Source organism: Aptenodytes patagonicus, chromosome 5 (genome assembly GCF_965638725.1).
Source record: "Aptenodytes patagonicus chromosome 5, bAptPat1.pri.cur, whole genome shotgun sequence".
Lineage (NCBI taxonomy): Eukaryota > Metazoa > Chordata > Aves > Sphenisciformes > Spheniscidae > Aptenodytes > Aptenodytes patagonicus.
The window spans coordinates 64,264,712-64,288,297 of NC_134953.1; the positions used below are offsets into that span (position 1 = coordinate 64,264,712).

General features: G+C 39.1%; 1 protein-coding gene across 3 annotated transcripts in view; it reads left to right on the forward strand.

Moving 5' to 3' along the window:
* TTC39A (tetratricopeptide repeat domain 39A) overlaps nt 1-23,586 on the forward strand; it is a 54,812-nt gene that overhangs the window by 7,744 nt on the left and 23,482 nt on the right. For 2 of the 3 annotated variants that reach the window (XM_076340223.1, XM_076340225.1), the window contains exons 2-8: nt 5,106-5,210; nt 13,685-13,816; nt 14,535-14,611; nt 15,110-15,177; nt 18,043-18,107; nt 20,595-20,694; nt 21,824-21,889. In XM_076340223.1, coding sequence (XP_076196338.1) covers nt 5,106-5,210; nt 13,685-13,816; nt 14,535-14,611; nt 15,110-15,177; nt 18,043-18,107; nt 20,595-20,694; nt 21,824-21,889 — 613 coding nt within the window. Of the gene's footprint in view, nt 1-2,925; nt 2,998-5,105; nt 5,211-13,684; nt 13,817-14,534; nt 14,612-15,109; nt 15,178-18,042; nt 18,108-20,594; nt 20,695-21,823; nt 21,890-23,586 lie in introns of those variants that run through there. The other variant, XM_076340224.1, reaches the window with a different exon arrangement.

A 23,586-nucleotide genomic window follows, 5' to 3' on the forward strand; every position in this document is an offset into this window, starting at 1 on the left:
TGTTTCAGTGGGACAGCAGGAGCAGAAGCCAGCTGTGCAGTATAGGTAGCTTTATAGCAGCAGTCAAGCCAGAACCCAGGTTGGTATTCACTAGAGTAGCTTTGTTAATGTTTCTGAATAAGATGAAAGCAGTATCAGTCATCATTGAGCCAAATTGCACCAGTGCTGTTCAAGCCCCAGAGATAGAAGGTCCCTAGTATGATTACAGAGATTTTGCGGTGAAATTTCTTTGGGATGAGAATATAATCTTTCCATTAGATGCTTTTCTTTGATCTTGCATCTCACTTGCTTCACGTGTTTGGGATATATTTGGGAAAACAGGGCGTGCTTCCACTGCTTCTCACTCCAAGAGTCTCCTGATAATGGAGAGAAGAGAGTCAACTACTGAGTCACCAGCACTTTGTCTTCTCTGTCATGGTTTCTCATCAAGTACTGGTTTAGCTCAATTGTGCATGACTCTGTATTTTATTCTCTTCCTCCAAATTAAGTTACCCATGCAGACTACCTCAACTGACTTATGCAGATAATGTAGATTTGGCAGAGAAATGCATCCATATTTTAGGATATAGTGATTTAACTTGCTTTCAGTGTTTCACAATACGGAAGGAGCTCTTGAATTTACTATTAAAAGCATTACTATAAAGGCACAAACTTCAGACTTACCTTTTTTTGCAAAGTTCTGATAATTACTTGAAGTAAAATGAGTCAGTAGTTCAGCATTTTGCAGAATACAAAGTTCAAGATCCTTTTTATTAATGAAATCCATAAAACCCAATGACAAATCATAAGGCATATGTGCTGCAAACTTACAGTAAGAAACCACTCAGTATCATGCACACAGTGAAATAAAATTTATGCAGAAATATGGTAACTCCCATGCTCAAAAAAGCCTTCCCTCCCCCCCCCGGCTTTTGACCATGGAAAACATCATGATTCTTTACTTTTGAAAGTGCTTTACTTTTCATTAATATTCAGAAATTTAATTTTGCTTAGTTCTGCTTATTTATTTTGTTTGATATTGCTGTAGGCATAAAAAGGATTTGATGCTTCAGTAAAAAGGGCATTGCCTAGCATGTCCCAAGTAATTGTGCTTCTGACTTGAGACAGTGGGGATGCAGTGGAGTAACGAGATCAGGTCTTACCTTAACTCAGAAGATACACTGTAATTATGATTTGTGAAGCACCCCCAGTCATGGTTCCCAGGGCAGAGAACGATGATTTCATAAATAATAAAACCACAATGAGAACCATATGACTGTCCTTAGAAGACCTGTGACCAAAAAGCAAAAAAGGAAAGAAGCTTCTAAAACCAAGGGGGAAATGGCCTAAATTTGGATGTATTTCAGCTCTTAATTTTTTAGATTTGTTTTCTTTAGTTAAAAGAAAATATTGATGTATGTGAGGGAAGAGAGGTTGCATGCTGAAGGTTGGCTGAGCATGTAATTGTTACCAGAGAAGTGGTATTCAAATAAAAAACTGCCAACTCAAGTCTTGAAGAACTTGGCAGAAACAGCCAGAGCCTTCACCATACAGAATCGTAAAGACCATTTGGAGAAATACAGTATCAATTAGGAATTGTATAAACAGCTAGTGAAAATGATGAATAATCTTTTCAGAGTAGCTCATGATCCTGCCATGGAAGCACCCTGGTTAATTTTAAGTTGTAAGCAGTAGTTATTCCCAACTGGGGAAAAAAAATCCAGTAATGTCTTTTATCTCCTGCTGTGGCCCAGGTACATAGTGCTGTTACGAACATGTAATGTAGTCATTAACGGGGCAGCCTGTGGACCTATTACAGTAATTTTTATACCAAATGCAGCACAGGCTTTCCCTGTACAGGATGTCATAAAAACAGCAAGAGATTTAATCAGGTATGTTAATGTCTTCAGGGTATCTTCCTGAAATTATCCTTCGCTTGTTTATCGTTTTTGGGCCTTCCTTCAGCAGTTGATGTCTTCATTACTGGTCCTGCTTTGTGTAATCTAACAAATAAGATCACGTGTAGGAGAAAAGACATGTATAATTTTTAACATTAGATGCTCTTGGAGAGACTAACTTTTCTAAGTAGATCATAGCTGATCAACTTCTACAGTCCAGCTGTGTAATGAGATGACTGCTTTTCCTGTTTGTAGCTGCCCTTCTTATGTACAGGACCAGTACTGCTGATGTGCCAGCAAAGCAGTTTAGGAGCATACCTTATTTTATTTTGGGCAAATTCGGCCAGGTGAGCTCACTCCACTGATGAAATTGTTTATGCCAACCCACCCCATTTTGCATGACATTAAAGAGAGATTTTTACAAAGAACATGTTGAGTCTCGCTACCTCCCAAAGTTATAGGAACCAAGAAGCAGCAGTTTGGCTGGTGGATTGAAGCCTGTTTTGTGGAGAATCCTTGCTGGGAAGAAGTAGTTTCTTGTCTCTCTCACCTGTCTGTTTCTCACAGTTGCAGCAATTAATGCCTCAATCAGTTCTCCTGCATTTCAGCTGGCCTCATTTGAGTCTCCGTTCTGGTTCGTAGGTTTCTGATGTGGTTCGCTGCTGCATGCAGTAATTTTTGTTGTTCCAGATCTGTAATTACAGGGATATTTGACTTCTGCTTAGTTTGTAGTGAATGAAAGATAGCTGGTGCTGCCACTAATTTCAGACAGGTCTGTAGATCAAAGATGTGCTGGCAACTGCCAGCACTTCTACATTAGTAGCAAGTATCCAGTGGTATATGAACTTCATGTGTCATGGACTGGCTTCCAAATCACTCATTTGTAGTATGTTGTAAGTGAACTAACGATGCTCGTAACTCTCATCGTATCATCCATAATGACCAATCAGAGAGTACGGTATCGCAGGCAGGCAGACACTGCCCTACTCTGCGCTCACAGTGTGACTGTCACTCAGAGCTGGTTAAGTAGTACCGAGTGCTGCTGCTAGATGTTCGTGCCTAAATGCTGAGTGGGCATACAAATGACTATGTCAGAAAACACAAGAGATTTAGCAGAAAGGTAAGTAGCAGCACACAGCATTTTCCATTTGGCTTAGAGGCGGTTCTGATATTGCTGTTGAAAGCAGGAGAGAATCTGCAGCCCACTGAAGCATGACTAATCAGTTTGCTAAAATGCTTAGCACTCTCTAGTTTAAAGTATTTCTTCCTATTGTTAACAGCAACAGATGATGATTTGTAGCATTTATGTAAGGTGTGTATTGTGTTCGGGTGTTAAGCCCTTTACTAGGGAACTATATCAAATGTCAGGTTTCCTTGGAGCATGAGGGAAGTGTGCAACTTGTATTTTTGCTGCTGCTGGGGGTGGCACTGTGTTAATAATTCTTATTCCAGAAAAGATGCCAAGTAATTAATACATTTTATTTGTGCTTTGAGCCTCAACAGTGTTTTTTTCTTTGTCATCTTTCTGTTTCAAAGGAATATTTTGTAAAGGTTTATTTATATTGAATGGGGTAATTCTCCTGCATGATAAGAAACAAACAAACAAAAAACCCAGGTAAAATGTTACTGGTCTAAATATTTTAAAACAGGTGAGACTATGTTTTATATAGTGTTAAATATGCTGTTTGGTTCAGGGACACGGGTTTAAAAAAAGCAGGTAAGAATTGTAATTCATGTAAACAATAATTGGCAAAGTTTTAATTATGACAGTAAGTAAGGCTCAGAATAGTTAGGCAGACATGATATTGCATATTTTATGAGACGGATGCCAAGACTTGGTTAATCAATGTTTGCAAAGCACTTGGAGAGGCTCTTGAGTGCAGAAGGATTTGCAGTGTATCTGAAGTGTGATGACAACAGCCGCTATGAACAGTGTCATATAATGTTTCTCTCAAATTTATAATCCTGTTTTTCATATATATATTTATGCTCTTTTTTCCTTTGCAGTCATTATTCTTAAAAACAAAACCAAACCACTGCTGCAGTCAGTGGTTATTACTGATGCTGTCTGTTTGTTCTGTGCTCCCCTGTCTTTTCCTAAGATGATACCAGGACTTTGCTTTCCGTTTTTCCTTTCAGCAGGCTATGTGTTGGGCCATTTTTTAAGGAAGTAACAGTTTCTAAGTCACAAGGCAGATCACATCAGTTAGAGTTGTTCGGAGTCAGGAACGTGATGAGGATTTGTTTGTGTTTTGTTGGGGGAGCTTTTTTGTACGGACTTGTATACAACATATTAGTGCAGTATAGCTCTTTGATCATTAGATGCAGATGTTTCAACTGTCCTGACATTGGCCAGGTTACCTTAACTTTGTTAGTGCAAGGCCTTATTGTTTCTTCTGTGGATTTTTTGTCCAGCAGTTCTGGTGCTGATGAACTTGGGCCAAACTTATTCAGCTGGTCTGTATTATCCTGTTGCCAGTAACCCAAAGACCAGCTGAGAACCCTTGTAACAGGTCAGGCTGACACCTGAATGTTGTAAGGAGAAAAATACAGCCAGAAAAAAACACTGAGACAATCTTCTGACTTTGAGATGCAGCGGCAGTTTTTTTGTTTGAGTGCAGTGGCACTTCTTAGGGACAGTGATGTTCCCAGGAGCATGCACAATGTGAAATTTTAACCCACCTGCAAACCTGTAGTGGTCTACTGGTGAGGAACCATGCTGAACATGAGCTGAACTAAAGCAGATGTTCCAGCAGCAGTTGATGTAATAGTCTGATGCAGTTCGGCAATGTCTCATGCTTAAAGTGACAACATGATCATAATGTCACTAGCCTGTAGTCTCTGTCAGCTTTACACACAGTCAGATGTGTGTTGTCACCCAGTGCTTCTGTGTTCCTGGATACCTGAGCTCATCAAATTGCCACGCTCCCACATGGTAAATTCTGCATGTCCAGGCTCTTATGTACAGCACATGCAGTTTATCTTATTTTCAGAAAGTACAAAACTTGAATTGCTTTCCACATGACACAGAGTAAGAGCATAGTTTAAAAAAACCCAGACCACAAACATAACGGAAGACACTTTCATTTTTTGCAATCACTAGAAATGTAATAACAGATTATACATGGGAATAAAGCTAGAACTGAAGATGAGGAGTTCAAATGTAGCAGTAACGCACTGGTAGAAGGAGAACAGATGTGCTGAGTTTTTTCTCTCTTCTTCTGGCAGGTCACCTACATCAGACCTCAACACGGCATTGCATGAGTGTATGGCAGCTCTGGATTTATTTCTTAACAACAAGTTCTCGGATGCTTTGGCTTCTTTACAAGCAAAGTAAGTTGATTACATTTACTGGTTTTCCTCTGTTTATTTTTCTTTGCTTCACCATCTATCAGGAGAATTGACTAGACAGTTAGTTCTCTGTTAATAGTTGATAAGACTGCATGGTTTTGGTTCAGAAGGGGGTGGTAAGTTAATGTGTTAAGTTTTGGGGAAGACAGAAAAGTGCTTTACACTTGAGTGAGTAAATAACAAGATTGATCAAAGGTAACTACAAAAAGTACAGAATTGTTGTCCAAAGAAGTAACCCCTCAGCTGTAGTACAGTATGTGAGATTCTTGCTCCTGGAAGAATAAAAACCATCTTCTGTCACTTTTTTTTTCCCCCCATATTTTTCTGCATACTGTAAGAATTTGAGAATTCATAGTTTTGTGTCTAAATGAGCAACTGACCATGAATTGCCAGGTTTGGGACACATTACTTTAGGTATGAATTCTTTTTTTTGTTGTTTTTTAATAACCACTTGCAGAAACTTTCTCACAGCTTATTTTGCAATTCAGTGTTGTGGTCATGCACTCTGTTTCCTAATTACATTGCAGCCCAACATGTAATGAGTCACCCAGCTGCAAGCAGTGAGGTCATAAAATAGCTTCTAAAAATTGTTGTGTCTTTACAATGTCTCTGATTTTTCATACCCTGTCCTGAAGTTACCTGTGCTCTTGGCTTGTTGAAGTCCGTGGTTAATTCACATTTTTTTCCCCCAATTTGCTCCATTTGTTTTTGAATCAGCAATTTACATCATGCCTTCTTTCAGGCCACTGGAATATGAAACAAGTAAAATTCATAGGTAATGCAGTAGTGTCTGTTTGATATGCATCAGGGGTAACTATAGTGAATACTACGTATCTGCTTTGCTGAGGTATCAGCCTCAGTCTTTGATGCCAGAATCTGTAGCTTAACCATGTAAGTACACTCTGTGCAAGACATTAATGATAAATTGTAGGCTCAGATGTATTAATAATGCTGGTTTTATTCACAGCAGTAGTGTTTTTTGTTTATATGTCATCAGAAGATATCATAAAAATGGTAAGAAGAATAACCGTGTTTTCATTAAATTCTGACAGTAAAGCCCCTGTGCCCATCTGGAAATGCTTACTCAGTGCTTAGCATAAAATAGGGAGATATTTTATTGAAGGGGGTTTCCAAAACACTGCAAAAGCTAGTGAGGCTGTGGGTTTTTTTTTTCTGTAAATCCATTTTTCTTCTATTGCATATGGTTTTTATTCAGCTTTTGTTGGGCCCTGCAGAATATATTTCATGAGCTGATACTCTGTTTTTGTACCTGACTGTATTCCACACTGCAAAACCATTTTGAAACTGGTTTTTCATGTTAGCCTGTTGTTATGAGAAGGCCCTTATTCCTGTTGCCTTTGGCAGTGAGGGAAATACAGACTTAGGATCTTTGCGAGTGTAATGCAGAAACAGGATGCTAAATTTCCCCACAGATGATATCCATTATGGACACACTCCATCTCTTTAGGGAACGACAAGTGCTGTAGAGTGGGCACATGTGGCAATACTGAGTATTTTCTTTAGGAGTCATCAGTTCCTCACTGTTGCCTTTTAGCGTGCTGAGATTTGAAATTGGTTTTCACAGTCCATAAACATACTATCTTTGTTTAAAGAAATACTTTTCAGTTTTTACATGCTTGTAAAGAATTTCATATCATAGATTTTGCAGCTTTACCACTTATGTTGTAGGACATACTCTGCTCTGTATTACATTACTGCAGATTCACTAAATTACTCACATCTGGCTTCCACAATAAGTGTATTTTCAACTGATTTGTACCATGTGTAACTGAGAGCAGATTTGGCAATGTATGAGAGTTAAAATCGGAAGATCTTTCCTAGCAGCTTAAAAATAAATATCTGAGGACGGTGTCTAGACTTATGTTGGGGTAAAGCTCTTTTTTTGCTGTTAGAAAAGCAAATCCATCGTAAAGAAGAGATCTCGTTTCATAAAAAAATTCATCTGGCATTTTTCCTTCATGTTACGTAACTTTTCTTGTTTCCTCAGCTACCTTTTAGGTTTTAGAGTCAGTTTTCTTTATTATCATTAACAATCATTGTACAATAGTGAGCTCCAATTATCTTGTGGTTTCTGCAGTAAGTTTAATTAAATTCATCTTTTATATGGAGTATTCACACTAAGTCTAAGAACTCTTAAGAAATTCCTTAAATTCAGTCATCAAACACAGCAGTGCTTTTCAATATGTAACCTGTTAACTGTGACAATGAGTAACACTGAAACTGTTTAGTCACTGGAGTGGGGAAAAAAATCTAATCTTCCTCCTCAACCCTGAGATACATACAGTAAATCAATTAAAAGCTGACTAGATTTTAGCTCTCATGTAATTGCAAACAGATAATCATAAATTAAAGAGTTGATTCTGGTGAGATGTCCCCTTTCCTTCCCCAAGACAAATGTTTAATATTTCAATAATTATCCTGAAGGAAAGCATGACATAATCACCTGATAGTTTGCTGATGTCAAATCACTTGGGAGAATGGTAAATAATAAAGATAAATGCATGACACAGAGTAATCTGGATCATTGGATGAGCTGCAACGCATCTGTGTTGCTGCTTGCAGTATTATAAGAACAATATGAGAACAATTCATTCTGGGCAGTTGACTTTATTCTGAAAATAGTCTCCAAAAAGCACTTGGTGTTGTTTGGTGGAATGTTAATTCTAGAATGACTGTGTTTGAAAGGTAAGTTCAATCCTTTGATGTGGGAGTATCTCAGGTAGGTGTGAAGAGATTGTGTTACTGCTCTGCTAGTTACATGTGAAACTCTTATCGGAATAGTATAGTTCTGTGGTACCTATTTACTATCACTGGAATTTTTAATATAAACCCAATTTACAATATTAAATGTTATCTTGTGTATTCTGATCTTTTAAAAGTTTAAAGAGGTTACTAAGGAATGAAGCCTTTTGTAATGACTGTCTTCATGGTGTGGTGAAATGTTCTTGCCCTTGTAGAACAAAAGCAAACATGAGGTTCAGTGGGGTGGAGGAGCTTTCTCTGGGAACTGATCTAACAAAGAAGGTGTGTGATTGTCAAACTGAGAGCGGTGAAAGAGTAAGGAGAAGCACATGGAGGTAGAGTGAAGCTCTAGGCAGTGTTTGGGTAAAGATGGTGTACAGCTCTGCAGAAAGCTCGAGTTAGCTATTTATGGTAAAGAATGTCAAGAACATGAAGGTGGTCATTATTTCCAGGGGCTTTTTATCTTTTTATGCCTGGAGTCTGGAAGAACACAACTTTTATAGTCTTTGTAAATAAATACATTGCTGCCAAAACCTGACTTAATTGTTGGTTTCACCTCCAAGCTGAAAGAACTTACTGGATTCCAAATTTTGGAGAATGGCTTAGATCAAAAAAGCTCAGGGGTACTCTTGTTGAACTGCAGCTTTTTGGCTTAGACCAGACTTAGACCGTTCTGGTGGCTTGTGGTCATTAGGGAACCACCATGTTGGTGGCTGATCAGAATGGTCCTTCCAGTAAACTTAATGCCAGTGGGGAGTTTTCATAGGAAACAGTTTTTTATTGGAAAATGTCGATTCATCAAAATGGAGAGTGTCTACGGAAGCCAATGCAGTAAGTCTAGTGGGTTGTTTGTACATTGGGTGGAACTTCTGGTCAAAGATGAGGAAAGTCTTCAGGGCCTGTGTGACCACATTCTCCTGATGCAGTTTCAATTTGGGCCTCAATCTCTCACTTTTGGGTATACCTGGATGAACGGACTGTTGGCTGGTCTGGGGAGGGTCTTTCTCACTTTGTGTTGTTGGATTTGTTTCACTTGTTAGAAGCATCTTGATACTAAATCAGGGCATGGACTTGAACCTGGGGTTTCTGTAACCTGGTGATGCGTGTCCTGCCTGCTGGATTATTGTAAAAGGATCCGCAAAAAGATTTTGGGCACTGTGTTTTGCACAAAAAATACTAGCCCCTGGGTTAATTCTGAGGTCAAAACAAGCCAAGCTTTTTGATTTTTCATACTTCAGTTGGAGGGGAGAGCTGTCACTGTCCTCACTTAGGTACTTTTTTTCAAGCAGGAATACAAGTGTTCTCCAACAGCTCTGAAGAAAGGGCAGTGCTACAAGATGATAATGATTACACCGTAGCTGGAGAACAGGCATGTGGCATAACTCCATAAGTGCCTAAAGATATTACTTATAATCCTCTTATTCAGCCATGTGATACCAACTACTGGGATAAGTCATTAATCAGAATATTAGTTGTATTTATGTTATAAAGGCTTGTTAACTCCAACAATGTCCTGGGGAAAGTGCTGCTGAGGAATACAAAGAAGAAAAAAAAAAAGCTATCAATTTTCATTCTGTATCCATCCGTATAAAATGCAGGCCTTGAAACTTCTGGCAATATGCCAGGATGTAACTGGCAACTTTAATTGTATGGTTAGTATAAATAGCATAGATAACTGTTACATTTGGTTGCATTTCTACCCGCCTCCCAGCCCCTGGAAAAAAAAAGAGTAAATTTGAGTGTTGCTAAATACCAGTTGACTAATGATAAACATTAATTATTATCTCCTTTAAATATTAGAAGCAAAATAGATGAAAACATTGATTACGGCAGGAGTGATTTGGTATCAGAAACAAATTACTGGAGAGGGAAATCCATCTTCACCATGTATATGTGAAAAGTATAAATTTTCCTTTTAGTGCAGTGAATTTAATATTTATCTGCTTTGATTTTGAAAGCAAATTTCTAAAATTTTTGGAAGGGGACTATTTTAGTGCCTTCCCTGTGCTTTGAATTTGAACCTTTGGAAGGGTTTTTTTTTAATAAATACGAGATGAAGTGTGTTTCTCTGCACCCACTGACGCTGATGAGTAATCAAATGAACAGGAACACTTCATCAGGCTGGCATTTTATAGTATGTTCATTTTTTTTCTACTTTGCATTATCAGTCTACTGAAAGAATCGTGATGCAGGAGGCCAAGACAGAGCTGTCCTGACTCCGCTGGATTTTAAACTAATTTCTCCATTATCTGTCTGTTCTTCTTACTCATGTTGGAGATGAGATGGATGTTAGCATAGTCTGTGGCTCATAGTACTTACGGCAGTAGGTGATTTGATCCATCCGCGGGTCCTGAAGGAATTGGCAGATGAAGTTGCTAAGCCACTATCCATCGTACTTGAGAAGTTGTGGCAGTCTGGTGAAGTTCCCACTGACTGGAAAAGGGGAAACATAACCCCCATTTTTAAAAAGGGAAAAAGAAAGACCTGGGGAACTAGAGGCCAGTCAGTCTCACATCTGTGCCTGGGAAGATCATGGAACAGATCCTCCTGGAAGCTATGCTAAGGCCCATGGAGGACAGGGAGGTGATTCGAGACAGCCAGCATGGCTTCACCAAGGGCAAGTCCTGCCTGACTAACCTAGTGGCCTTCTATGATGGAGTGACTACATCAGCGGACACGGGAAGGGCTACAGATGTCGTCTATCTGGAGCTCTGTAAGGCCTTTGACACGGTCCCCCACAACATCCTTCTCGCTAAACTGGAGAGGTATGGATTTGATGGGTGGACTGTCCGGCGGGTGAGGAATTGGTTAGATGGTCGCATCCAGAGGGTAGTGGTCAACAGCTCAATGTCCAGGTGGAGATTGGTGACGAGTGGCGTCCCGCAGGGGTCCGTATTGGGACCGGTACTGTTTAATGTCTTCATCAATGACGTAGTGGGATCAAGTGCACCCTCAGCAACTTTGCAGATGACACCAAGCTGAGTGGTGCGGTCGACACGCCAGAGGGACGGGATGCCATCCAGAGGGACCTGGACAAGCTCAAGAAGTGGGCCTGTGTGAACCTCATGAGGTTTAACAAGGCCAAGTGCAAGGTCCTGCACCTGGGTCGGGGCAACCCCCGGTATCAATACAGGCTGGGGGATGAAGGGATTGAGAGCAGCCCTGCCAAGAAGGACTTGGGGGTACTGGTGGATGAAAAGCTGGACATGAGCCGGCAATGTGCGCTCGCAGCCCAGAAGGCCAATCGTATCCTGGGCTGCATCCAAAGAAGCGTGGCCAGCAGGTCAAGGGAGGTGATTCTGTCTCTCTGCTCTAACCCCGGTGAGACCCCACCTGGAGTACTGTGTCCAGCTCTGGAGCCCTCAGCATAAGAAAGACATGGACCTGTTAGAGCGAGTCCAGAAGAGGGCCACAAAAATGATCGGGGGATGGAATACCTCTCCTATGAAGAAAGGCTGAGAGAGTTGGGGTTGTTCAGCCTGGAGAAGAGAAGGCTTCGGGGAGACCTTATTGCAGCCAATCAGTACTTAAAGGGGGCTTATAAAAAAGATGGCAGCAAACTTTTTAGCAGGGCCTGTTGCAACAGGACAAGGGGGAATGGCTTTAAACTAAAGGGGGGTAGATTTAGACTAGATATAAGGAAGAAATTTTTTACGCTGAGGGTGGTGAAACACTGGCCCAGGTTGCCCAGAGAGGTGGTGGATGCCCCATCCCTGGAAACATTCCGGGTCAGGTTGGACGGGGCTCTGAGCAACCTGATCTAGTTGGAGGTGTCCCTGCCCATGGTGGGGGGGGTTGGACTAGATGTCCTTTAGAGGTCCCTTCCAACCCAAACTATTCTATGATTCTGTGATTTCCCAAAATGGCTTTTATGCTGGATTGGTTTAGAGGTTGGTTAGAGCAGCTTGTTAGGTAACCGGTGGACATGGTGAGGGCAACTAAAAATTAAGGACAGCCACAAAACACAGACTGCAGTGGGGTTTAAAGATGTACACTGCAAATTTCTTCAGTACAGCCAGCCTGCTCTGTGCCATGTGTATTGGAAAAAGTAGCCCTTCGTTGTCATTATGAGGGTTGGCGAGGGAAGAACCAAATATCTGTGTAATGCTATCTGTGCCAGTGCTAAGTATTATTTTAATTCTTAGATCTCAAAAACTATATATACAAAGAAAGTTAGGATCGTATCATCACTTGGATTTTTCTTTGGTGATTTTATTGCATAATGTCATTGAGATGGGGTTACTTTAGATGTAGAGAAGGTTATTTTTTGGCTCTGGAAAACACTAACCAAACATCAGGGACTCCTGAGGATACTTAAGGGTGTTTTACTCCATTGAGCAAAAGAATTAATGCATAATAATGTATGAATTGTTAGAAAACTTAAAGGGATCCAGGTCACCACAGTGAGTTATTAGATCATTGATTGATGTAGGATTGTCTTAAGTTATCCTTAAAATTGTCTTTCAGTTCAATCCAGGTATCAAAACCTGGGGAGGCAAGTGTATTTCCAGGGGAGAAATTAAATGGATTGAGGTATCTTTAAAGTTTGCCTTTTCCCCTTAAAACAAAACCACTGAATCACTGAAAAAGAAAATGAAGTGGCTCATTTTGAGAAACAAACACCAGAAGTACATGTGTTGAGAATAGGTGTACTGAGGGTGGAGATTTTGTTGAAAGGATATCCTTCTTTGACTGCAAGTGTTTTTGAATATTCCCTGCCACATAGAACTATCTGATCCATTCTAAAAGTGTAAACAATTGAAATAGCAATTGTTGCTCTTAAGCAGCATTTGTCTAAGTCGTGCTATTTGTTAGGGGTGGATTAGCAAGGTCTACAGAGAGTTTCTGTCGCAGGAATTCATCTGAGCTTGCCCTTCAATGTATTTCCCAAGTCATCTTTATTGGCCCTCTAGGCCTGAAGATATTTTGATTCATTTGCAGAGGATTATACCATACATAGGTACTGGCTGAATGCTGTAAATGTGTGCAATATATAAACCCTTCTTCCTGCCAGAGGAAAGATGCCGGCAATGGCTGCAGGTAGGAGTTAATTGTTTTCCTTGTGCTAATGCCAAAGTTTTTGGCTTTCTGCCAAAGAGGCACCATTTGAAATCCCACAGAAGAATATTTAAATTGAACAAATTGTGGTGGAAGGTTGGCAGAAAGGGAGAGCAGGAAAAAGCTGTAATGTTTGGTGTAGACTGGAACGCTTCTGGTGGGGAGGTCTGTTTGAAGAAGATTCTACTCTGGACATGGTTATAGTTTTGTGTTACTTATCTCCTTGAGTCCATCCTGAGTAACTGTCCCAAAATAGAAGAACATCTGGATTTGTGTCACATGTTGTAGTATTCGTTAAATACTCCGTTAAAAAAAACCCCATGATTCTGTGGTTCCTGAATGGGTAGCCATGTGGTTAATTCCTGTGCTTTGTTATGTATGTTAAATACCTACCCTTGGCTCAGATTTGGAACATCTTAGTACAGTTATTGAAACTGGAGCTGTAGACATGATTTCCTGAACAAATCTCAATGTATTAGCATTTCTTTATTTTTTTGCATATCCTTTGTGTTTGATTTCTAGTTTATTTAGACCTAGTTCCCATGAGACTGATGAGTTTCTGGAATTGTATTTGTTTTTCAAAAGTAATCATATAATCAAATCAGCTGTGCTTTGCATCTTGTGTTTTCTTGCAGAACTAAAGATAGTATGTATCATGCACTGACTTATGCCACCATATTGGAAATGCAAGCTATGATGACATTTGATCCTCAGGACATACTGAATGCAGGAAACACAATGAAGGAAGCTCAAGCCACCTGTCAAAAGTAAGCATGGAGCAATTCAGTCAATAAATAGTCCCTTCATGGGAAAGTTTTGAAAGACATACAGGTTAAAAAAGGACATGTAATTTCATAGAAATCATAGGAAAACTGAGGTTGGAAGGGACATCGGGAGGTCATCTAGTCCAGCCTCCTGCTCAAAGGAGGGTCAGTTGAGGTCAGACCACATAACTTAGGGTTTTGAGCAGTCTAGTCTTGAAAACTTCAGTTTACTGCAATATCTGATTTTTTTTTTTTTTTGTCATTTAGGTTTTTGTCCTATCTGTAGCCCTGGTTCTGCAGTGTCTGGAAACTATTTACCATTTACAGACACTGCAGAACCTTCCCATTTGGTGATGGTTGTACTGTAGCTAGCTGTCTTTGAGTCAGCTGTGCTCCCACTTCTGCACACCCATATGCACATGCACTCATACACACACACACACACACACACACACACACACAAAATAAATCAAAAAGCCCGCTTATCCCCTTCCTTCATCAAGACAGATTTCAGCATATGAAAGGTAAAAGGCGGATCACAGGAGGACCATGTTGACTAAGGTCTGTATGGAATATGCTGAAGTTTGTGTATGTGGTAATATGACAGAGGGTTGGTGAGCACTAGGGGTATGTTAGTGACTGTATGGGTGGCCGGCTGAAAGATATCATTCTCTGTTGTTGATGCTTCATGTTCAGAATGACCAAACTGACTTTTCTGCAGATTTAGGAAGAAATCTACAGTAGCTGATTCTATCAACAACCTTGTGCATAGACAAAGCCTTGAACACTTTACTGAAGGTAACATTATCACTAACATGCATAATGTTTTCCTCAATTTTTGCTGCAATTTGAATTGTGTAGAATTGTTCACCCAACATGTTTTTTCAGATTGCGAGTTCACTGACAAAATCACTGATTTGGCATTTGCTGGATCAGTGTTTTAGCAATTGCTGTGTCACCACATCCAAAATCACTGTTTTTGTTGATTGCTGACTCAGCATTTCCAAAAATTGCTGGGTAAAGAAATACCTAGAAAGAAGTATTGAAATGCCTAGAAAGGTTCTAGATCCAGGAATTCCTGCAAAGCACCAGAGAAATTCCTGCAAAGTTTCCGTAACAGTGTGTCATTTCTGTTTGGAGTTACCTCAGCAGTCTAGAACTGAAACACTACAGCAAATTTGGAAGATTTTTCTCAGTTTGAGCTTTGTGATCTTATTCCTGCATTAATGGGCTAAGTGTTTTTTAATTACTTTTTGTCTGATTGATTTGTTTTCTTCCCCCTTCGTGTGACACTAGAGGAAATCCATGCAGAAATTTGCTATGCTGAATGTTTACTTCAGAGAGCAGCACTCACATTCCTCCAGGTATGGATTCCTGCGTGGCTCTTTGGGGGAAAAAGAAGTACACACCGTACAGGTTTCTTTTCTTAAAATTAATGAAATGGTAGAAGACCTTCGTTTGACCTAATGGTGTAGGACTCTTTCATCTGGATTAAATCTGGATTTTATCTGGACTATCTGCTGATGAGATATTAGAATGTTTTGTTATCCCTCATGATTATCTAAAAACACTTATCTTGATACACATAGCACTGAGTCCCCTATGATGCCATTCTCCAGTCCTTTTTCGATGTGTGAAATGTAACCGCAGTAAGCACTGATTTTCAAATACTGTGTGTTGGGATTATTAAAAAAAAAAAAAAAAAAGAGATGGTCATTGAAGTTGTGCTGTGCTGGAATGCAAGCGAGATTTTTGTTTCAGTCAGGCTGGTGTTTGCTTTCCCAAGACTGCTTTCTGACTTGTTTGTTCTTGAACAGCTATTATGGTCTGCATAGCTATTAGGCTTCACACATGCTTTTTGCTAAACAGTGCTGCCTGTCTTTAGAAGACTCCGTTTTCTTTGAGTTTTATCTGTCTGTACTAATGAAGTTTGATTTATCTGATGGATCAACATTAGCAATACTTACCTAGGCTCCAACTTGCAATTTAAATTGTTAGTCATAGTTGAAATAACTGATTTTTCTTCTTGATTTGGCTGTACTTGCTATATGATAGTGGGCCTCTTCATCTATGCAGAGGGGGTAATAAAAGTCACATTCACAAAGGGCTTCTGCTTCTTGGCTCAAAGATGCTGATAGAGAATGAAATGCAGGTGGTGATTTTATAGTGTTTGAGAGTTGCCAGATGGGCTCTGATTTATGTTGCTTATGATAGTTTATGAACCGTGTAACCTTTTTCAGCGATCTGCCATGCCCTTCTGCTAGAAACTATTGCTTCATAGCAAAACCAGTAGTCAGAGTAGCTTCTTCTGAAGGTTTTTAGAGTGCTGCTGATGGTGCCTTTATGGTAAGATGCTGGATTTTTGAATGGCTGAGGTGTAGCTACCTATTTCCATATTCCTGCTGCTTTAGGATGAGTAGTCTCTAGCACTGGAGACAGTGGGTGATATCTGAAGCTATGGAAGCAAGGCTTTTCAGAACATCTCCATTGTGCCTGTAAGAAAGGAGTGTTTAATGCAGTGTCTCTTGGTTTTAAGCACTATTTTTGCAGATATCTGTTTTTAAAAATGTTTATAGATGCATGAGAAATTTAAGAGTAAGAAAATAATTTCTTGTCCTCTTCTACATAAAGAATGCCTGTTCATTTGCTTCCTCTTCTATTCTGTGTTTAATTTTTCATGAACACATGAACTGGTTTTAAAAATTAAACAAAGGCACTTGGTTCCAACAGCTATTGAAGTGGGTTAGTTTTAATGCTTAATGTAAATGACCAAATCCACTTGAAAACGCATAAAAATTAGTCTCAGGATTTTTCAGGGGCTGGACTATTCTCACCTTGTTTGTCTCTGTTGTTGGTATCATGAGTGCTCTGAATTTAAACATTTTAAAACCATCTTCTTTCCTCTTTCCATTTTCCATTCAAAGCAAAATACAACTGAACCTTTACATATGGTTAGGTATGCTATACACCCCGCCCTCCCGTTGCCAGTTAAAACCTGACTTTTTCTACAGAACAAATGAAAACAGGGTCATATTTTTCTGTGGTTATTTTGTTTGCATGTGATTAGGATTCAAGTCTCTGGGGATATATCATCAGGAATTACATGTTCATTTATGGTGCATAGTTTCTGTCCTCAATTATCACTCCTGATAATGTTGCTTAAGGATGACTGTCAAGGACACAGGATAGTGGTGGTGTTGCAGGCTGCAGGAGTTCAAGCCTAATGGCCCAAACTGCCCTTCAGTTTCCTATACTAGTTCATAGAAAGCAAAGTCTGGAAGAAGTTGAACTGTAACTTTGATTGGATTATCTTCCTGACTTACAGGAGGATGGAAAGCTCTTTAAGGCAGGTTCTGTCTCTTTGTTTACGTATCAACGAGCACAATTGGGCCCTTTTTCCTTAACAATAACAGTAAACCAACCAAATGTTCATCTAATCTCTGCTATTTTCTCCACAATGCTTCATACAGCCTCTTAAAATACCATCACAGAAAAACCATCTGCTAAAACACATGTAGTCTTCCTATCCCAAAGTAATAGCAGATATCAAAACAAACCAGAATGATAGATTATATACAATGAGTGAGAGAAGAAACTGCTACCAGAAAGTTACGAGACTAGAGAGTTCTCTCTTTGGGTTCCAACTGTAAACTAATGGTCCCCCAGATACACTTTGATGTAAGTTCTCAGTTTGTTATGGCTTGTAATGTAACGTGTTACAATACTAGTATGGATCTCATAGATACTTGAATATTCAGACCAGAAAGAGCACATCCTGCATAACTTTACTTACCCTGCTTCCTTTTTAGGATGTGAAACTATATTCTCTAGACTCCTGAGGACAGGCAGTTATTTGTATCTGGTGCTGAGCCAGGAAACGTTCAGATCTTAACTGTGCTGAAGGACAAATGAGAGAAAGCTATTTTTTGAAATAGCCACAAATGCATGTACCTTAGGTGCCATTCATTAGCTTAGTCCCTGTGTTCATTAATGCAAATTCAGATGGTCCAAAGGTCAGAGAGGCTAAACTCATCACGGAAGGCATCAAAATAACGTGTATGTGTCTGAACACAGTAAAAATATTTTAATACAAAAAGGAAATCCTAAATCCATGTATTGTTTCTCAGAGACTTATATTGTCTGTGTCATGATGGTTATGTTCAAGGCATGTGTTCATCTCAAGAAAACAAAAGCTCTTTATAATTCTTATAAATTCATATTGCTAACAGGATGAGAATATGGTTAGCTTCATAAAAGGAGGCATCAAAGTCCGAAACAGTTACCAAACATACAGGTAAGTCAGAATGATGATGTGATTCAGCGTACTCTTTCAGTCAAAAGTGCTGCTGGTCGAATTGTCCAATTCACAAAATAATTACTGTTGTATTTATTGCAGCCTTTATTATAGGCCTCATGTCTATAGCTTTTCTCAGCCCACACAAATTCCTCCTTCGCATAACAAAAGACATTGATATTATGGTTGATTTGGATTGTAAAGATAGTGGACCCTAACCCTGTTAACTCCCAAGGTTTGCCTGCTTCAAATACTATATCCTTGAAATTATGTCCAAAAATAACTGTTCTAAATGATGTAGCACTCCTTGTGTCTGCATAGCATGATTTGGAGATCTCACAGTCATTAAGCATAAGAAATGGCATTTCTTTATAGTTCTAGCTGCAGCTTTTTGGAACATTCAAAACCAGTAGCTGAAGCACAAGTAATTCCATAATAAATGCCTGAAACTAAAACAAAATTAAGAGACAATAGACTAAAGAGCTTGCAATGGAAAGTATAAATGGCTTCAAACAAAGATTAAACAAATTTACAGGAAATAGGTTTATAGGGGCTAGTTAGCATAGTAGAACAGATGCAGTCTTTCTGCATCATGAAGTCCCTGAACTGTCATTTCCTAGAGGATGCTTTTCCAAGCGTATGCCACTGTCTCAGTGAAATATGTGGTTAGCTGGACTTTTAATCTGGTTAAGTATGGCAGTTGTTATACTCTAAAGAGTAGGTGCATGCTATTGAAAATGATAAGCAAGGTTGCTTATCTGAACTCACAATATGCCCATTACTTAGTGTCTATAAGCCAAAAACATCTGCTGAAGCAGATTTCTTTTCATCCAGGAAGTTATGGAGAGTTACTTTCAACATGTGCAAAAGGTTTTGAAGTGCAGTAGTAAATTCTAAAAATTACATTAAAATGTACACCATGGTAAGCATAGTCAGTTGTGCCTCAATAAATTAAGATTCGCTCTAGTATATGTAAAAACAAAGTGCTATAAATCTAGTAGCTCTTAGGTGGTCTTCTTCAAAAGAATTGTAATAACAACTTGCATATTACTAAAACATGTACTTCAACAAAGGGAAAGTTTGTATGTGAGACTGGCAGTTACGATTTTTGTACTGTACCTTTGATGTGGGAAGAAATAATTGTTTGCAGTTTTGGTGAGAGCGTGGTGCAACAAGTTACAGAGAAAATAATTAAATATGGATATGAGATTTTATTTGCCTCGATTTTTTTACAACATAGTTTCTGATACAAAAAGCCATCTTTCCTTTCCCCACTGTCAGCAGTACTGCTTGATAATCCACAACAACAGCAACCCTGAAAAGACAGGAGGAGTAAATGTTGCAAAGATACAATTTTTAAAACTCTCTTTCAGAGGGGAAAGCTTACCATACACTGTAAAAAAGATGGAATGAAATAAAACAATAATTCAGAATGAAACATTTGCTTATTGTCAGTGAACAAAAAATTTCAGAAAACTTTCACGGTAGTACAGACTTATATGAATAATTTTAAAAAGTGAAAGCTAAATATGCATCATATTTTGTTTTATTTTAGAACTCTAAATTTGGACTCGGAACAGCCACAAAAATTCATGTGTCTAGCAGACACAAAACAGCATCCAGCCCAGGTTCTCCAGAAGTATACTGAAAGGGGGAGAGATGACAGTGTCCATATTTGTGTGGGTTGAAGGCGACTCTAAATGCAGGTCCATAGTAAAGACTGCAATTACAGTGAATGTCTGTTGGCAACAACCAGCAGATAAAAACATGACAGCCAGAACACAAATATGTGGCTGCCATTAAAACAGTGTTTTTCTTCTCCTAGTAATTAACAAAATAAACTAAAACAATAGTGCGAAAAACACATAGCTGTAGAAAGCTTGGAGACAAAACAGGTTCAAATCCAGCTGGATTACACAGGGAAATAAAGGGACACTACAAAGTTGAGATCTATGAAAGTTAGAAAAAGAAGTGAAAAGTAATTTCTGATATACCTGCCCATTTTAAAATATTTCTTACAATTGTCTTTTCCTATATATAACAAAATGTTCTTTTGAATGAACGTGCACAAAAAGGGAATACCTAATCCAGGGATTAGTGAAACTCAAATCAAATTTGCTAATTTAAATTTGCTAATTTAAATTTAACTCTCCTGCACTGCCCCATCATCTATTTTTGCAGTAGTAAAGGTTGGTTGCTCCCAACAGCCATTCTTGAAACATTTTCAGGCAGAAATGTGGTTGCAAATTGTCTATTTGACAGGAATTAATCTCCAGGACTCCATATTTTTGAATTGATAGTAATGTGACAGAAATTATTTGTTGATAAATCCAACAAAATGTTATAGGTGGTGTTCACCTGGGTGAGATGACAAATTTACTTTTTTTGAACTACTATGTAGTTCAAGGTAATTGGGTTACTTTCTTACTGAATTGTAATTAATCATTTTATTTGCTGACAATATAACAGAATCTTGCGCATTTTCAGGGAGCTGGACAGTCTCATACAGTCTCCACATTATGTCAAAGGAGAGAACCATCTTCATTTTGAGGGAGGTGTAAAACTTGGAGTTGGAGCATTTAATCTGGTATGTACCAACAGTTCTCTTGAGCTGAAGTCCTACAAGCTCCTGAAAATGTTCTTAACTTAAATACCTGGGAAGTTCCACTGACATCAGTGTTACTAAGCATACAGTTAAAATTAGGTGTGTGCGCTGATGCTTGCAGGATCCCAGTCTCCGGTCTAAGAAGGTTGGATAGTAATGCACTTTAGAAATAAAGAGACTACAATACTACTCAGTGTGTGCAGACCCACTTGCTCATCCTCATGGGGAAATTATTAACTGAGAAATTATCTCATCTGATGTGGGCTAAGGGCGTGTTCTTTGAGAATATAGCTGAGTGTCTGTGCCCAGCTTCCAGTAAGGGTGTTCATTAGCCAAGTGACCAATGCTTGGGAGGCATTTGGAGGGGAAAGTGTTGTAGTCTCATGAGACTACAGCTGGGATGGGGGCCAGGAGAAGCCTTGCACAGAAGCAGCAGTTGCCTGTGCTTGTTGACTTCCGTTTACTGTTCAAATGGCATTTGGGAAGCAACCAGGGACTGCGACCAGGGACTTGGCTGTTAGCAGGGCAGTTGGTGGGGCAGGGTGTGTAAATGGGGCTCTGAGTGCTGTTCAGGCCACTGTCAGCTGTTGTTGCTTGTGTTCTGGTCAGAAAGCGGGTGGTCAAATAGTGCAGGACGGCTCCTGGTGTGTCAGAGGTGTTGACACGGAGATGGTGAGGGGTGACATGGTTGTTCAGGTGATGGGCTGGAGAAAGTGCCTGGTGCTTCCCCTTGCATTACTTTGTGTGAGCCTGGCACATGCCCAAATGTTTGATTTACTGCACAAAGAACAAATATGTACTGTCTGGTATGCACCCAGTATTTCTGAAACTTCCAAGAAGTACTAGAGGTACTAAGCATGTGCTATGTAAACATATTTCTATGCAGGGAATCCTGGAGACACAGGGTCCCTATATTAAACAGATATTTCTGTTTAAATCGTATGTAAAATATAGCGGGTGTATACATTTACCCAGGAAATATTCAGACATATAAAGATATTTTTAGTAATTTTAGTGATTATTTCTTGTGTTTGGAAAAGTTGTAGGAGGCAGCTGGTAGCTGAGAGGCAGAAAGTCTATTACTGCATAACTGTTGCATGTCTTTCTGTAGACATTGTCCATGTTTCCTGCACGGATTCTGAGATTACTGGAGTTTGTTGGATTTTCTGGAAACAAGGTAAATGTGAGCTAAATATTATTGGTACATTCCCCTCACTCTTAAGTTAAAAAATGGAGACAGGAGTTTCTCTCTTCTTCCTCACGTTAGCTGTAACCCTCTGAAACACTCTGATAGGTATCACATGTGCACTGTTGGCACTGAAGCTTTCATGCAGCTCAGTTTTCCTTCATATTTTTGTCTGAATTATTACACTTCAAAGATTGTGATACCATTGTTCAATGATGGTACAGTTGTGAAACATGATAAAGACAATGACTAATACAATGATGTTGACATATTTAGTTTTAGTTACTGGTCTTCTGATGTATGCTTGTGCTTAGAAATCCATAGCCAAAAGTGTATTCTTAGCCTTTAATATATTAGCTTACTTGATAGTTACTGTCATGGTATCTGAATGTCCCTGACAAGTTCCTGCATGACATCCAGCTGGGAAAAAAAAATTCAGTTTCATTTCTGATTTTTTTTCTCCGTGTCTTTAATAGCACCTAAATTCTCGTTGCCTAAAAGACTAAGTGCTTTTTTGCCTAGAGAGTAACCAGTCTGACCGATGTTGTTTGTGCATGCAGTTTAAGGACAGAAGTTTGGTAATGAAGCACCAGTAAACTCACATGAACCTGAGTTATTCTGCAGGGCAGATGCACAGAAAGTGCTGTGTTAGTTCTTTTGTGGATTTGTTGTTTCAAAATAGGATACTAAATTGATGGGAATATCTTGGCCTTGATACCTTGTACCGGCCCTCATCTCTCATTCTATGAGCAGAACATGAGATTCACTCAAAGTTGGGTTCCTGGATTAAGAAAACATGGTCCATTTAACCTAAACCACTAGTCACATTTATTTCATAAATGCTGGGTAAGGTAAAAGTTCAATGTCTTGCAAACACAACAAAAGCTGTATAAACAAGTTAAAACTTAACTCTTCTGTAATGCTTTCTATTTACAAAACAAGTTTCGAGGAGAAAAATGTTTCCTTAATCAGAACTGCAGCCTTATGTGACAGGTGGATGAGTGTCATCACCATTTTATTAGTTTACAGAAAGGATCTTAGATCTGAAAATAAAATGTCTTGTTTAAAAGCAAGGAGCTTTTGGCAGAGCATGGATTAGAACTTGGAGATTTCCAGGAGCTGACCAGAAGCTGTTTCACAAGCAGTAGAGGCAAAAATCAAATCGTTTTACCTGTCAGTTACGAAAACAAAGAGCATCTAAAGCAAAATATTATCCTAGAAATCTAAGGGCAATTCACGTACCAGCAGAGTTCCGAGAGTACTTTGCTGAACACTCATCTTATTGATGGAAGTTGTCGCTCTAACTGAATTTCTGTTGTTTTCTTTTGGCCCTGGGATTTCTTGTATGGCTATGAGTGGGCTGATATTTGGGTTGATGAGTCAGCTCCTGTTCCAGTTTTTTTAATAACTCACTGAAGCATGACCTAGATTACCATAAATTTAAGCAAAAACCTGCTGTATGCACACCGTAAAACAAGGAGTATTTTAAACATGTTGATCAAAGTTCATTGATGGTCATTTATTTTAACATCCTAAAAAAGTCCTTCTGCATTTAACATTTGTGAGTCAGATGCCTAAAGCAAAAGCAAAATTGCAATTGCATTTGCAATCCTTTCCAGTGGTGGTTTTCCAAAGCTTGCAAGAGGAAGCTGTCCCCTGCACTACAGACAAGAATCTTGAAGGTGAAA